General features: G+C 42.8%; 1 protein-coding gene across 1 annotated transcript; it reads left to right on the plus strand.

The window, feature by feature from the left end:
- Positions 1-16,333, plus strand: cpe (carboxypeptidase E). Its single transcript, XM_030428692.1, has 9 exons — positions 1-420; positions 10,163-10,359; positions 10,584-10,751; positions 11,909-12,026; positions 12,393-12,575; positions 12,806-12,945; positions 13,434-13,533; positions 13,764-13,882; positions 15,073-16,333. The coding sequence occupies exons 1-9, from the start codon at positions 180-182 to the stop codon at positions 15,169-15,171; spliced, it is 1,365 nt and encodes a 454-aa protein (XP_030284552.1). The 5' UTR covers positions 1-179; the 3' UTR covers positions 15,172-16,333.
- Positions 16,334-17,400: the final 1,067 nt, after the last annotated feature.

Raw genomic sequence — 17,400 nt, forward strand, 5'->3', positions numbered from 1 at the left:
TCGACCGTGGAGGCAGTCTGAGCTCAGGTACGGCAGCGCATCACACTCTGATAGAGGGAGAGCGAGCGAGAGCAGCGCAGGGACAGATATTTATAGCCTGAAGCGAGGCTGCAGCACAGAGATAAGGCTTGCGGGCACACACAGACAGACAGGGCTTAGGGAAACGAGGACGCGTCAAAATGAAACAGTTGTTGTCGGTAGTTTTATTCGGGGCCGCGGTGGTCGCCCTGGTCAGCGCAGCCGGTACCGAGGGCGAGATCTCCTTCGAGTACCACCGCTATGAGGAGCTGCGGAAGGCGCTGGTGTCGGTGTGGCTGCAGTGCCCGACCATCGCCCGCATCTACACCATCGGGGAGAGCTTCGAGGGCCGCGAGCTGCTGGTGCTGGAGATGTCCGACAACCCCGGGACGCACGAGCCTGGTCAGTTTTTACGCATAAGTGTTGCTTCATAATGCGGTGAATGCGCAGCCCCGCAATCCCCCCGCATCCCTTTGTCCCCGCTTATTCCCTTCACGGTAGGAACTCCTAGTGATGATAACACAAACACATCACGCACTATTGCGCATTCTGGACCGGTGGCTCTTATTATCGTGCCAGCGGGAGGGTCCAACTGAGACCCGTGCGGCTGTGTGATGCTGAGAGGCGTTGGAGGTGGAGCGCAGGTGTGTCGGTGAGCGCAGGGGCCTGACTGCAACACCTCAGAGGAGTCTTAGATGATAGATTGTGGGGGATCAGCCAGGCAAAGCCGCCATTTTGCTGGTTGATAAGGATCTCTGCGCGCTTATCTCGAGTCGTGATTCTGACCATCACGTCCCAAAAAAAGGGCTGTGGATCGCGGGCACGGCGCACACTGGGGTTTTCAGTTCACATCCGTCCAAATCAAAAGCAGATGTGTCAGCAGTGTGGCTGCAACACATCAGAGAAACAGAGTTCACTGAAAGGAGGGAGCCTTTGACTGAATATTTAATGAACCAGTACAGTTGTGATGCTCCTATAGTAGACCCGGGCCATGTCAGGGCTTCCCAGCATCCCCATCCCTCTCCTCCATACTGTCAGGACCGGACAAGACCATAGGGAAGAAGAAGTGACGTTGGAGGTCTTGGTTTTAGGATCTGCAAATATGGGGAGTGACCGCCGCTGTTTTAGATGCAATGCACCTTCTTCTTTAACTGAAGTCTTGTCTGAATATTTAATTTAAAGGCGCAACATCATTTTCAATCTCCACATATCTCCACAAGTTTCACTAATAAATATCTTCAGATGTTTGTGTGATGGAGGTGAAGAACAGTAAGAGTCGATTTCTCCTGAACGTTCCTTTATTTCTTCCCTATTTTGTCCTGTTACTGCTGCGGAAGAGGTTGTGTTTTCCCCAGCAAACCCAGTTGGTTTGTTGGTTTGTGAGAAGGATGAAACAAAAACTACAGAACGGATTTCCACAAAACTTGGGTGGAGGTTGGGTCTCTGCCCAGATTAGACCCCATTAACTTTTGGTGCAGATCCCTTAATTTATTCTGACTTTCTTTAACATTGCGACATGGGGCGTTTTTCAACATTTTCGATGATTTCTCAGGGAATAGTGCTTGGATTTTGATGAAAATCTGTGAGTTAGTGCAGTTTGATGATGATCGTAGGGTGAGTTTAAATTAAGTTTTATATTGGGTCTTGGCAGAGGTAGTTTCAGACTGGAATTAAATCAAAACTTTAGCATTGTCTTTTTCTCAAAGTCAGAAATTAAAATCCTGTCTCCGTCTTTGTTGTTGGACAATGATGGAAATAAGGACTTTATCCTTCGATCCCTAACAAAGTATGACACGTAAAAGTTTTAAAATATATCACAACACTGTTTAAAGGCTTGAGAGACGATATGAAACTTTCACGTCACGGTCATCCTGTCGAACACAAGTGTTAATCACGATTTTATCCCGACAATCATCAAAAATATTCTTAAGCATTCAAATTAAAAGTTAAATTGCACCAAAGCCTTCTGGAATCACGTAAATCTGACATTTTGCACAGAAACAAATGCTGTTTTTCCATTGCAAATAGGACACAAATCTTATTGTTTGGTGAAAAACAAACACAGAATCTGAGCCTTCAGACAAGGAGACAGATGCAGACTATTCAAAATAAGTCGGGAAACCAATCTAGGACTGTATGTCAGCGAGCTAGGCGGATCTTTCAAGACTTGTGGGGAGGATATACACGATTATTCCAATCATGAAATTCACTGTGAGAGTTTTTTTTTACCGCGATACACGATTAATCTCCTAAAGTTGAGTTCACCAGCCTACTGAAAAAAAAGTACACTTTGTATTCCCGATACCGAGAAACAATGTTTTTGCTTACAGAGCAAATAATGCAACGTAAATGGATTAACCTGCTGTTGGAACATGTAACCTTATTAAACGCCTGGAAAGTGTCAGTGGTTCCTGTCTGATCAGGAGACGCAACGGTGACACTGCAGGAAGTGATTACTTTCACCCGAGTAATCCTGAAGCAGAGTCCTCAAGAGAAAAACAAGAGTCTCCCTGTAATTACTGTATATATAGTTTACAGTCTCGTTTGTGGTGCTTCAGCTATATGTCTCATGTATGTTTATGTCATAAAGGTGTATTTTCTTCTCTGTGTGGTCTCAACGGCACACCACGGGTTCTGTGTGTTTTGCAGCTCACATGGTCACTGAGTCTAATGACCGCATGGACGTACTAAATAAGCCTGTAATAGTCCGGTGGGCGTACGCAGGCATGAGTCACGGTAGCGTCGCGGGGCACTTATTACTACCAGATGAGTTTCCAAGCTGCTGTTTCACCAACGGGGGCAGCACCTCCTCCTTCCCCCCCCCCCCCATCCTCGCCTCTCCCCCCCACCACTGCCGAGCAAAACATTCATGGTAAGAAGGAGGGGGATGAAACAGAGAGGGAACCAGGGAGAAGAGCTCCAGGGGCCGATGGAGCAAAGATGAGTGGAGGCAGACGAGAGAGATGATGTTTTCAGAGTCAGGGATAGAAAAGATGGATGTGTGTGTGAGGCAGGAAGGATGAAATCTGCAAAGACAGGAAGCCTTTTTTGAGCTTCCCTTTTATGTCATCCTACCAATATTTTATCTGACCCTGCAATGTGTTGAAACTCTAAGGTGGAGCCGAAATAGCAGTTGCCGGGGCAACAGATCGGCTTAGTGCACTGAGCTGTTCTTCAGCTCCTGGTTGGCTGGCTGGCGAGCTCCGGAGGACGAGAGTCCTGAGCGCATGCATCTGTCAGTAAGCAGCCATCTGTCAGACTCTGCGGCACAGGAACTGCCCATAGCCAAGAGTGTCAACACGCTGGTTACATATTAATACACAGTGCAGGAACACAGTGTATAGGGCAGTGGTGGAAAGTGCAGTTACTGAGAAGGACTTGCCTAAGTAAGCAGCTATAATGCTTATTTTTATATCAGCAGTGGGTTACATGAGTACTGATAGGGGTCACTAGTAGAGATCAACTCAAAGTCTGGGGTTCCCCTCAGCTCTATAGGGATTTATAGCATCTTTAAATGTGCAATATGTAAGAATTTAAGTTTAAAACATTAAAAATGAGCAGAAGCTATGAACAGAATGTGAAGAAATAACAGTTTTTACAGATGTCAGTGACATCTACATATTATGTTGCAGAGATATCTACTTTAGTCAGCATCGCAACTAGCTAGCCTCAGCCCACCCTGCCACATAATCACATTTTCTACCTCAAGATGCAATAGTCTCACTAGACTCCAGTTCTGGTGCCCATTCTGGCACCACTTCTTGCAAGCATTACCCCACGAATCCCCCTGAAAACCTCCTCTCGATGGTCTAAAGATCCTGTTCTAGAGGTGCTAGCAACACCAGCACTCCCCTGGTGGTCCAAGCTGCACAGCTAACTGAGCTAACTAGCTAACAGCAGCTACATTTAATAGAAGTTAGTGGTTACTCTGGCGATACGTTGCCCCCTATCCGATTTGTTTGGTTGCCAAATTTTAAATCCTTTGTTTTACAGCTGCATATACACTATTTATGTTCAGCGTTGCTAGCATCAGGCAGCTGTTTCAGCGAAAAATCTCTAGCTAGTAGCGCTACCTGCCTAGCGCCCAACAGTTTGCGACTAGCTGCTGAAGAAAGTGGGACATTTGGCTGCTACACAGTTAGCTAAAGAGCTGATTAAAAGTGCGCTAAAATGTTTAATACTGGACTTAACTTGACATGACTCCAAATGAATGCTTATGTTGCGTGTTCACTGGATATGTAAATGGGCAACGCCTGGCTCTGTCCATTTGTGTTCACGAAATACGTCCGCCGGCACCTCTTCTTCTTACTATTAACAAAAGCGAGGAGTAAAAACCACAGTTTGCTGGCTCACTGAAGTGATGTGTTGGACTATTTCTTGGACAGGACAGCTTGTTGCTAGGCAACTGATCGGAGCCAGATTTGTTCTGAATATAACCCCTCATAAAACAACAAATTGTCTTGTTTTTCACTTTTATTTTTGTGCTGAACAAACAAAACATAAAATGAAATGTGTAAAATCGTGATCTTCAGTGGAAGGCGTTTGTTGTTGCCCAGCTAAATGTTTCCCCCCGTTGTCCTGTCCCATAAGCTAAGCTAACCAGCTGCTAGCTTTATGTTTAGCTTTATGACTCTTGTTATTTAAATGTCTGCCATAAAATATATAAGAGCATTTCCTGTGATGAACGTCGCTTCAAGTAGGCCTACAATTGTGTCACACTTATGCAGTATTACTTTTTTTTACTTAAGTCAAGGCTCTGAATAGAAACTTGTTTGCTAGCAGCTGGGTCCTATTTGAGCGACAAAGAGCTACAAAGAAGGGTTTCTCCTCAGTGAAGTGGGCTCAGGCCAAACTCTTTCGACTCTCATGTCTGGAACATATTTACAAGCTTCTCTTAGTATGAGGAGAAACTCTATCTTGTAATGGGTTTGCCTTTCTCTGAAGGTGCAGAAAAAAGATCATGACAGTATGAGGCCCTGCTTCACCCAATACGCTGCACACCATCTCATGTGGCGGAGAACTCTGGACTGTTTTATCAGATGACAGAGGAAGTATGTAATCCCCCATGAGCACGCACACAGATGCCCCATAAAACGGTATAGCAGCCAGGCACGCTGCTGGATGTGGTCGTATCAAATGACACATGACATAATGAATATAAAATGAGACGCAGGTGGACATGAAATTAATAGCGGGCGTCACAATGGCGGAGAACAGAGGAGTAAAGGGTGTGAACTCGGTGCATTGTTTTGGACATTTTTAAGCAGCGAGGAGCTTCTCGGGGCAGAGATTACAAAAACAGCCGAGAGGAAGGAGGAAAGGATGAGCCGCGGAGATTAAAGAAGAAAAGGAATGATGATTGAGAAAACGGCAAATGTAACAGGAGTGCGAGGGGTGTCGAGGGAGAGGATGAGAGGTGGTCCAAAACACGTAGAGGGAATAAGGGAGAGGCAGGAGAGGAAGGAGGATGAGAGGAAAGGCCTAGGCATCAGCCAGAGTTCATTTATTATACATCAGACAGCGGCATCCACCCTCCTCCTCCTATCTGCCTTCATGTGCTTCTTCTTCTTCTTCTTCTTCTTCTTCATGTTTCCAAATTCTGTTCTCTGTTCTATTGCTTTCTTCACGACACATTTTTATTTTTCGTTCTCCTCCTTGGTTCCTTTTTTCTCTCTCGAATTTCATCACAGTTTCCTGCTGTGCAGTTCATACTTGGGTTATCTTCGTGCTTCATCTTCTGCGTGTCATCGTGCTGCGTGACGTCACTTCATGTCACATTGTGTATCGGCCATCCAGTAGACAGCCAACCTCATGTTATTGTTTTATTGTTTTTTTACTGAATAAGCTGATAAATATTTGTGGAGGGTTCTGTCAATTTTTGTAAGAGTTTGATATGTATCTTTTTGTTCACCGGGATTCAAAAAAGCTCCCTTAAAGCTTCTACTGGCTAAGAATTGTGTGTTAAGTACTAATCATTGTTTATTTTGGTTAAATTAATCATCGACCAGATACGCTATAATGTAGAATATGGACGATATCTTTTTAATATTAAAACTGAGATGAATTCCCCCAAATTACCAAGAATTTTGATTGTAAAAGTCAGCTGAATTCTTTTGGTTTTGGACTGTTTGTTGGGCAAAGCAGGACATTGAAAGACGTCATCACCTCGGGAATTTATTAACAATTATCTGACTTTACGTTGAACTATTTTATGCACCAGACAATCAAGAAAATAATCAGCAGATTAAGTGATAGAACAAATTATCATCACAGTAGTATTTGCCGGCTTCCTTACTCCCCTGTGACATTAAACTGAATATTTTGGGGTTGTGAACATCATCTTGTTTTATGGGGAAACGATGATCAGCCTTTGTCACCGTTTCATGACAAGTTACAGACCGAAACACATATTGATTAACCAAGATGTAAAAAATGATGTAACCATTAGTTGCAGTGCCAATATGATCCCGCCTCTCAGCACATTTCTCCACTTCGGTGCTCTATCTGTTCCTTTATGTGTGTCTGTGTGATATCAGATGACAGAGCCGGCAGTCATTCAGAGCTGACATACTGCCTGTATATATGTGTGTGTGTGTGTGTGTGTGTGTGTGTGTGTGTGTACGCCAGCATGAGACAGGCAGAGTGTTTACTCAACCCCCGAGTAGATTTGTCTCCCTGAGCACCTGCCTGTGTCAGCGTTGCCACGATGACCAGGAGCACTCTAATGTGGTGCTTCCCTAATGACGTGGCAGCGACAGTCATTATTACGCCGTCGCCTAGGAGACCGCATCGATCACCTGCCAGTCGCCTTTGACAAAGTGTAGGATGATGCAGTGGGCTTTGTTCGCCTCGGATGTATTTTATCGACCCCGGGGCGGCAGAATCCACCTGCAGCCGTGCCACATCACACTTTGACACACAGCTCCCCACAGTTCAGTGTCATTTAAGAAGCCTCACCTATGTTACATGTGTGTTTTCCTTTCAAATGTAGAAATGAGGAAAAGGATAAGTTGTCCACACACAGAATCATATCAAGGTAGCAAAAATGTAATGAAACAACCCTCAACCTTCTTCAAGGAAACACATGTTTTGGTGTCTGGACCAAACAATACATGGATTAAACAGATTTGTCTGTTGCCGCCACCAAAGGACAGCTCGTACAATTTGAATGGGCGGGGTTACAAAAATTGAGGACAAATCAGGGAACACAGGGAACACACGACGACAAGAGACACATGGACGAACACAGAGTCACAACAAACCACCAAAGACTAAAATACAAAACAGACTGGGGACGAGGACAGGAGCACAGGAACACAGGAGGGAAACAGAACGTTGGGAACACTTACGAGCAGGAAGTGACAACAAGAGGACATAACTACAAAATAAAACAGGAAATATCCAACCAAAAAACCAGAACCGTGACAACCTCCCCTTTTCCTTTCACTTTTGTCCTAATCTGGTCCAATTTTTATTTATTTTGTTGCTTTAGATATTGTGAATTCATCTGTTTCCATTGGAAATCACAAATGGGAAATTGGTATCACATGTGGGTTTATACATTTCAAAAGTGAACTGTCCAGAAACCGTACGTACCCATAAAGTGAAGTCATCACAACTGAAATAGTGTTTCACACGCACGCTTTTTTCTTTCACTGCGAGCGTGTGGTTATGGGTGTGCACGAGAGAATAAACGCTCAGAGAAGCACAGACAGTTGCATGGAGAGGAGTCATAAATTGAGATAAAAGGGGAAAAAGACACAGTTGGCTGGAGGAAAAAAGGGCAGTTTGATTTGTTCCACCTACGCGGTGATGCGTCATGCTCGCCTCTGTGTAAAGATGCATCCTCTCTGTGTCTGTGTGTCTGTTGAAAGAGTAAACAAAGCTGTTACACAAATGTGAGGTTGCGAAAATGATAATAAATATTATTACAAAAGTTTATAAAAATGTATGCAGTAAATCATCAGTAGCTCTCCTTCTGCCGGGTCAACATCAGCACTTCACCCCAACACATCCTGATTCATCATAACCTACATGTGGTGGAAAGGTCTCAAGATACTGAGCATCTGTGTGATAGCTTGAATCATAGTAACTCATTTAGACAGAGTCCAACTTCAAAGTGTGTGTGTGTGTGCGTGTGTTTGACAGCTCCGTCAGGCCTCCGAAGCCTGTAAAAAACATTCACCAGCGTCAGGACAGAAAGAGTTAATTGTAGTCTTGAAATCATTAGTAGCAACTCAGAGAAAAACCAGCATTTAAAAATAACCTGAGTACCAGATGTGTGGCGGTGCGTGTGTGTGTGTGCGCGCTACTCACTCATGAAGCCGCTGGGAATAATTTACAGATGCATTCAAAGAAACACTCAAAGAAATTGCGAGGGATCACATCTTGAAAGCGTTATTTTCATACAGTTTACCAGCTCGACAAATTAATTTTAGTAACGTAAGAAGTGCAAGTAGAAAAACAATCTCTGAAAATGGTTTAAATCAGAGGTAAGAAACAATAAAAACACACACACACACACACAAAAGCCCCCCTGTACAAACAGGACCCCTGCTGTGTTTTGGCTTCGAACACTTACACACACACACCTACACACACACACACACACACACACACACACACACACACACACACACACACCTCACCATCTGCTGGTCTTGAGCTACGTTTTTTTTTTTTCACTCCCAACCGAATTGTTTTTTCTCAGCACTTTGAACAGCTACAGAAAGTTGTCTTGAATCATCTTTAAGCTTAATATAGCTCCTTTTAAACACTTGCAGAGAAAGAAGAGCTTATTGATACATAATAAACAGATGGCCATTAAAACAAAAAAACGCTTTTAAGCAAAGCAAGCAGAGGTGAAGCAGTCTTGTCCGGTTTTCATGCCCACACACTGACAAGGAAACATATGTAGAGTCAAACACACACAGAAAGCATCGTCGCATGAGAGGTTCCAGTTTTCAACCCTGACGTGACGTCACAGTGATTTGGTCTAATCGTGGTTCATCAACAGTTTATCACTGTTGGTCGGATATTTAAGATGAAAACAAAGTGCCAGACTAAATGGTCCCCAGGTATTTTATATACTTACAGACAGTAAAATAATTGATTCATTTGTCCTCATTTTATTTGAACAGTACACGGCTATTTTTATTGATATATTTATCTTCTCTTTTTGTGTTTGCGTCCATGGATGACTGTCACTATTCAGCTATTTTCAGGTTTTTTCTTTCCCCCTGAGAGCAGTGGAAACTAAATATGGACAGTAAAAAGATGCAGTAGAAGAAAAGAGTTGCATCTTTGAACGTATGACGGCACTGTATGATTGCAAGTGATAAAAGGAAATAAAAAGAAGCAAAACAAAAATACTAACAATCACACTGGTTGCAGTCTGCGTAAAGGAGCAGCCATCTTGAGGATGAACGCCACGTGTTTCACATGTTTATCAAACGTGAAGCACCATTTTCCATGAGAATAACTCACCAGAAATCCATATTATTTGGACATAATGTTTATCACACACATGAAACAGCTTTTCAAATATAGAAAAAAAAAATGTCTATCTATGGCAACAATTGTGAAATATTATATGTAGCAGCTGAAAACAGGAGTTTCATATTTCCTTTTCTTGTGAAAGCGCTGACCGCCTGAGGGATGACTCACTGATTACAAGCAACAGCACAAACAGCATGCGTGTTGTGTTGCAAAATATCCCAGAGGACGGCTCATTTTGTAGCATCGTGTCCCGGGGTCAGACTTCCTGTGATGCAGTCGAATCTGATCCCGGACCTGTCACTCCAGCCGGCCGCTCCCCGCCAAGACGAAACGGAACAATCTGTGACAGCGCCGCTCAATAATCTCTGGCCATTATTCCCCAAATGGAGTTCCTGGACTGCGACGTTGAGTTCAGTTTAACCTTTCAGCTGATGAGTCAGTGTGTTCGTCACTGCTGGAGTGTGTAGATCCAGTGTTAAAAGGCTGTGTGTGTGTGTGTGTGTGTGTGTGTGTGGCCCATCTGAGCCATTAACAAGGTTGTATGCATAATGTCGTTTTATCTTATCTATTAGCTCTGTATGTGTGTGTGTGTGTGAGAGAGAGAGACGCAGTAACACAGCAAGTGTCTCTTTGTTCCCTCCTGCAGGTGAGCCTGAGTTTAAGTACATCGCCAACATGCACGGCAACGAGGCCGTGGGCAGAGAGCTGCTCATCTACCTGGCTCAGTACCTGTGCAACCAGTACCAGCAGGGCAACGAGACCATCATCGACCTCATCCACAACACGCGCATCCACCTCATGCCCTCCATGAACCCAGACGGCTTTGAGAAGGCCGCTTCTCAGGTGATTACACAGCACGACAAAAAAAAAAAAAACACCACACACACAGAAACATGACCCCGAGGATTTGCCACCAGACCAGATTAAGCTGAGAAGACTACAAACACTGATTTTAAACATTGGCCTCGCAGCACACATACACGGCAACATGACTAATTATTAAGCTCCAGAGAGTCTCGCTCGACGCCCGTGAACGTCTAAACATTGTCTCCTCTTCCCCCGCTAAGCCCGGGGAGATCAAGGACTGGTTCGTCGGTCGCAGTAACGCGCAGGGGGTGGATCTGAACCGCAACTTCCCCGACCTGGACCGCATCATCTACATCAACGAGCGGGAGGGCGGAGCCAACAACCACCTGCTGCAGAACATGAAGAAGGCTGTGGATGAAAACACCAAGGTACCAAAGAGACACGCAGATTCAGAGAGAACAAGCGATTAAATTATAATCGTATTTCTTTTTGGCAGCAAATCACGTGAAAACACCAGAACAATACAGCATCTCTGACACATCAAACTTCAGAAGGTCCTTTCAAACTAAGTCTATAAAATTATAATCTACCATCTACCAAAACAATTTTGCCCACTGCAGTTTACGAACACCCAACCCGGTTTAAACAGTGTGTTTGTTAGGGACTATTTTTAGGTGCGTATAGATAAACGTACAGTTTTCTTGTGAGTATAATGGCTATAATTAACTTTTTTTTATTTAATGATGTTTCAGATGACAGTTTGAATGTGCAAAGTAGTCGCTCCCACGGATGACGCCTCTGAGAACTATCACCTGAATCTGCAGCTTGCCTCCGCTTTATGTCATCCCAGCTGTTCGGCCCAGAACTTAACTGTCTGTTCACTCTCACCGCTGTCTTATTATTCACAGCAGGCAGCTGTTTTCAGTGAAACATAATTAAAGCCCACTGTACACCACTTGCTCAGGAAACAAATGAAATATTTAGCGACCAGCTGGGGAACAAAGTGGAGAATTTAGCAGCTTAAAGAGACAGGTATTCCCCAGAAACAACGCAAAATGAATGAATGATGGAGCCCAATCAATACACAGCTTGGCCAGTGTTATGGGCCAGTATTGGCTAATCGCAGAGATTGGTATGAGTGTATGAGTGGTCAACATGTGCCACATATTTATGAAATCTTAAAGTGTAAAATATCCTGCCTCTGTTACATGTCTTTGTCAGAAGTGTGCTTGTGTGTATCAGCCGATATATCGTCATCAGAATTTTTAAACCCCTAATACCGGTACCAGAATCAGCCCCAGAGTATTCATGGTGATAAAGAAATATGTCACCCAGTGGTAATAGCTTTGGAGGTCTGTGGCAGGAAGGAATAAATAACATCAGGCTTAACTTGTCAGTAAGATTGTTTTGCTGTTGGTTTTGTTTGTTTCATGGACAAAAATATATAACTATATATTATCAATATCACCAGACTTATCCTTTAATCCTTTATTCGACATCTGGAGTATGTATGTTAGAAGTGGAAATATTTATGTGAGTGTGTATTTTGAAGTGTTGGTCATTTAGGAGTTATTTTTCTTTGCAGCTGGCTCCAGAGACGAAGGCAGTGATCCACTGGATCATGGATATCCCCTTCGTCCTCTCGGCTAACCTGCACGGCGGAGACGTGGTGGCCAACTACCCATATGACGAGACCCGCACCGGTACGTAAACACATACGCGCAGTCTCAAACACACCCTGTTTTCCCGTTTTAGGTGTTAGATTCTATAAAAGCTGCCCTGGCTGGCTCTTCATGAGAATGTTCCACTGATTTAATGATGCACAGAGTTTGACCTGTAAACAAGAAACATTTTATCCCTTTTCCTCAGAATGTCGTAACTCTAATTTAAATCAGATGGAAAATGTTTCCCTCTCTGGCTTCCTGCGCATTATTACTCAACGTAAACAAAATGTGTTTGTGCGGGCCCGCGATTAATGTGTTGCAGATGCAGGTGTTCTGTTACGGTAACACTTTATCAGAGCCGCTGTCTAAACATCCTGCACTTGCTTGTTCCCTTCTTCCTCTCAGGCTCCACCCACGAGTACAGCGCCAGTCCCGACGATGTGATGTTCAAGTCCCTGGCGAAGGCCTACTCCATCTACAACCCGGTCATGTCCGACCCTCACCGACCCCCCTGTCGTAAGAACGACGACGACTCCAGCTTCAAGGATGGCATCACAAACGGAGGGGCGTGGTACAGCGTGCCAGGAGGTGAGAAACAGCGGAGGAAAAAAAAAGGAGGAGAAGCTTGTTTTGGCCCCGTGTGTCTATCCTGAGCTTTATCAGGCAGAAACTAGCAGAGCAGAGACAGATAAGCCCGATAGCGGCCAGAAAAAAATGCAATATGTCGTCTGAAACTCACCAAAACCAGACAGCATCTTTACTCCCCCCCCACTTTCTCTCTTTAATGTCTGCCTCCCCCTCTTCGCGACCCATTACAGGAATGCAGGATTTCAACTACCTCAGCAGCAACAGCTTTGAGATCACTCTGGAGCTCAGCTGTGACAAGTTCCCCAACGAGGAAACGCTCAAGAACTACTGGGACCAGAACCGCAACTCGCTGGTCAATTACATCGAGCAGGTAGATGTGACTGTTCCAGATCACTCAAGATGTGTTTTCTGATGTTGGTCAATGCATGGCTGAGTTTAGGTGATTAAAGCTAGATGATTATCATCGGGGAAAGATTCCCTTCATGGTAGAGAGAAAGCAGTGTTGACCATTGTTTGGTAACGGGACATAAACCAGACATGACGCCACTGTGTCAGAGTCACAACCATCTACACTAACAGTGTTTAACAGCATTCACCTTTCACCACGTCGTCATCGACCTTTGCTATTTCGAGATGTCAGTTGTTGTCAGTGTTGCCATTGTTTTTCTGGTTGAGGACTGTGTATATTTTAAAACAATAGTTCATGATTGGTTACGGTTAAGTCAGAGATCCACAATCTCCATTTTGAATTTTAGTGTATTTCCCATTCAAAGAGCTCCGTCCATCCCCAAATTCCACTCTTTCCTCGAACCAAGCCTCAATTTTGCCTCAACCAATCTTTGATTTTTTGTTTTGAAGGTTCACCGTGGCGTCAAGGGCTTCGTGCGTGACCTGCAGGGCAACGCCGTCTCCAATGCCACCATCTCTGTGGAGGGCATTGACCATGACATCACCACAGGTATCAGCACCAGTACAAAATTCATGAGCTGTGATGTGAGAGATGTAATTACAAGGTGTTGTAACGCCATCTGGTGGACAGACTTTATATTGCACCACTTTTTCAGGAGCTGATTTTCTACCTGCACCGGTTCAGTGATAGTGACACATAACACACTCTATATGGCGCGATTAGATGCACTTTTTGTTGCTTATATACATGTATTAATGAGGCAATTCTCTATTTTACAGCCAAGGATGGAGACTATTGGCGCCTACTGGCTCCAGGAAACTACAAAGTGGCAGCGTCTGCCCCAGGATACCTGACTGTCATCAAGAAGGTGGCTGTTCCCTACAGCCCTGCAACCAGGGTAAGACTCCCAGACAAGTAGACCAACCAAATCTGCCTCATATTCACTGTGTGCCGCTTTCATATTTACAGGAAGATGCCTAATTTAGGGCCTTAGATCAAATCCTTCATTATGCCTCCAGTGTCAGTCAGAAGTCAAAAACAGCCGATACAGAACATTAGAGCTATTTTTTTCAAAACTGCTAATTTATTCAAATATTTTAATGATACTGGAATACTTTTGAATACTTCTAAAGGTTGGATCTAATGGGAAAATGGGACTTGATCACCCTATATGCTGCATATTTGACTGATGCCAAAAAAACACTTAGAATAAGAGAAAGATCAAGTTTTGGCTTCTGATGCCTGTTTTGGTCTCTACAAAGACAGCAGGATACGTCCTGACTTCTCGTCAAAAATATTTTGTTTCCGTTCCTACAAACACTGCAGGCACAGCACGGTTTCACACTTACAAATGTCGAGGTCACCGACTTGTCAGCCTTTTGGCCTGTAACTCCATCACCATCACCTCCAGCTCCCGACATGATAGTCAGATCATAAACATGATCATGTGAATATAAAATGACACTGGTCGTAGAAATGTCAATAGGGTACACAGCCTATGACATGCACACATGTGAGCGTAACAGTGGCTTGCAGAAACATAAACTGCCAACATTTTATCCCAGTGGCTTGTGTTAAATAATACAAAAATAATACAACTTTGTATTTGTGACCTGTTTTAGATATTCATGTCTTATGAAGGATAGAGTTTGAGGCTAGAAGCCACACATGGGGGGCAGAAGTTGAGAAGTACAGTGAGACAGACCGACAAATTATTGGTTTTGATCTTGTCAGGGGATTTGGCAGTAATCAGAAAAGTAAAGAATAGGAGCCTTATCTTTTTAAGTTATTAAGTTCTTACATACTCAAGGAGTCTTTTCCAGTCTTTGGTAGGGCATTTAAAGTCCTTAAACGCTCAAGTGCAGCTAAAGACTCAGTAAGGACACTCCCACATGGCGTTTAAAATGCCTGCAACTCCCCTCCAGGTAGTTAGAACTGAGGAAGCCTCTTGGATGAGAAGTGAAACGTCTTCCCAAAACTTAAACAAGTGATGACTGAGAAACTTCTTTAACAAGTCCTCTGACTCGTCTGCATGTTTAACTTCTTACCTCTCATCTGTCTCCATGTGGCCTTCTCCCTCTGTCTCAGGTGGACTTTGAGCTGGAGTCTCTGATGGAGAGGAAGGAGGAGGAGCGGGAGGAGCTGATGGACTGGTGGAAGATGATGTCAGAGACACTGAACTTCTAAAGCGTTTGTCTGGCTGATGATCGGACCGTCCGCACATCGATGTAATATATCCAACAGTTCGTGTGCCCGTCCACTCTAAAAAAAAAAAGAATATATTGTCTCTCATTTGTTCTGTTCTCTTTTAATCTTTATTTTAATTGATTATATTGTTTATTAATGTAATGGTTTGCCTCATACTCCTGTAGGTTGTTCGAATACCCTGCAGACACACAAACACACCGCACACTGACCCACACAGGAGGAGCTTGCAGGTAGTTTTGGTGGCAGCGGGATCGATGTTGGTTTTTTCTGTGGTGTTGTGTTCTTTATCGTACACGTGATTGGTAACCATGGCACCCACCTATATAACCGATGAGTGACTGAGTAATTATGTATGTAAAAGAGCTGTTTACATCACTTACCACATGGCTCCGTCCATAATAACGCGTCTTTATTCTGTTTTAAATGTCTCTGTTTCTCCAGGCTTTAGTATTATTACACAAACGCACACACACACACACACAACGCGAGTGCACACAAAAGAAGACAAGTACTGCACACACACTCACACACACACACACACACACACTCTGCTTCTCTCCCTGTTTTCTGTCCTGTAATATACAAAATACAACGCTATGGTTTCGAGATAATCAGGGACATTGAAAACACTGTAAAATCACTGTAAACATTCTATTGTAAACAATCTATACAGGCGAGCTCATTTCTCTGTATATGTTATTGATGTGGAGATTTCTTTTTTTTTAACTGACTGCAGCACAGCTTTGATTTTAGCACAAGATGAATGGTTATAATATATACTGTATTTATGAACTAGGGATAGCAAGAATTCTGTGGTTTTTGTAACTAAAAAAATAAATAAATAAATCAAAGAAAACCAGGCCGTGACACCCATAAATCTGTCACCCGCAGTCGACCCAAAGCCGTTCCTTTGTATCTGCACTACACAGGGGATACGTACAGTACGTGAGGGACTGTGGTTCATGTAGACGTTTGTTTTTTCAAGGATAAAGTATGACTTATCTTCTGAGTGAACTGAATGGATGCAGTTGAGACCGCGGAAAGAATTTATTGAATGTATAGCAACTATAGAAACAGTTACAAATGTAAAAAAAATTAAATAATAACTAATCAATAAAACTCCCCTCTTTATGTTGTCAAACTGCTGTCTTGTCAACTTTGTTTTAGCCAACCCGGAAAGAAACTGTGTGGTAATCGGTGTGTTGTATTTTCTGATGACTTTCACAGACCTGAGACCTGTGTCCTCACTTATTTGGTACTATAAGGTATTTAAGATCCTTCCTCAGAGGTTTCTTTATTGCAGTCTTTGGCCTTCTTGAAATAAAGTTGAGTCAAATTTCATGAAAGGGATCAAACGTACTTCGCATTTGGTAATTAATTATATTCTAATAATTTTAAGTTCTTTAACAATTCTAGAAAGAACTTGAAATGGGTAATAATAATGATAATAATAATAATTATAATTATAATTATAATAATAAACCTTATTTCTATGGTGCCTTTCAACTCGAGTTGGTGCTTCATATTTCAAACACAATGAATATGATATAAAACATAGAGAGATAAAACTAAAATAAAAAAAGTAACTTGAATATATCCTAATGGTTGTCTGCACAGGTGTGTTTCTTAAAGCTTAAAATGTACCTGGGAAATGGGCAAACATTGATTTTTTTCTTTTTTTTTCTTTTTTCTTTTTGTTTCTTTTTACATTCAAAATATATTCCATTAAAAAAAAAATCCCCACTTAAGGTAAGATAAGCCTTTATTGTGGTCATAGTGGTGTGATAAGAGCTGTAAAGTACAAAAACATAAAACAAAGAATATTATATTGATAGGCTATATATGAATGAATGAATGAATGAATGAATGAATGTTTTATATCTGTGTCTGGACATTTATATGAACCATCCATCATGGAATTACTCACACACATTAACTTACACAAAATCAATCATTCCGGCATGTTAACCCACCATCATGTAGTAGAACAATACATCAACATCTGATCAGAGACATCATCCAACTCAACAGACCTCCCACACGTAAATACATGCCAGGAAATAAAAAGAACAGACATACAAACACAGACACGGCCGTCTGAGCCTGATACACAAATCAAACCAAAATGAAACACAAAAAACAGAACAAAAAGTTAAATAAAAGTCGATCTAGTTCACAAGTCTGGACAGTATACAGTGTAATCTTCAG

Source organism: Sparus aurata, chromosome 1 (genome assembly GCF_900880675.1).
Source record: "Sparus aurata chromosome 1, fSpaAur1.1, whole genome shotgun sequence".
In the NCBI taxonomy this organism is placed as follows: domain Eukaryota; kingdom Metazoa; phylum Chordata; class Actinopteri; order Spariformes; family Sparidae; genus Sparus; species Sparus aurata.

Excerpts from the sequence above, each read along its gene's own strand:
- cpe (XM_030428692.1), top strand. The coding sequence starts at position 180 with ATGAAACAGTTGTTGTCGGTAGTTTTATTCGGGGCCGCGGTGGTCGCC. Across the intron at positions 12,576-12,805 it reads GTGGTACAGCGTGCCAGGAG|GAATGCAGGATTTCAACTAC; the intron begins GTGAGAAACAGC and ends GACCCATTACAG. Across the intron at positions 13,534-13,763 it reads TGACCATGACATCACCACAG|CCAAGGATGGAGACTATTGG; the intron begins GTATCAGCACCA and ends TCTATTTTACAG.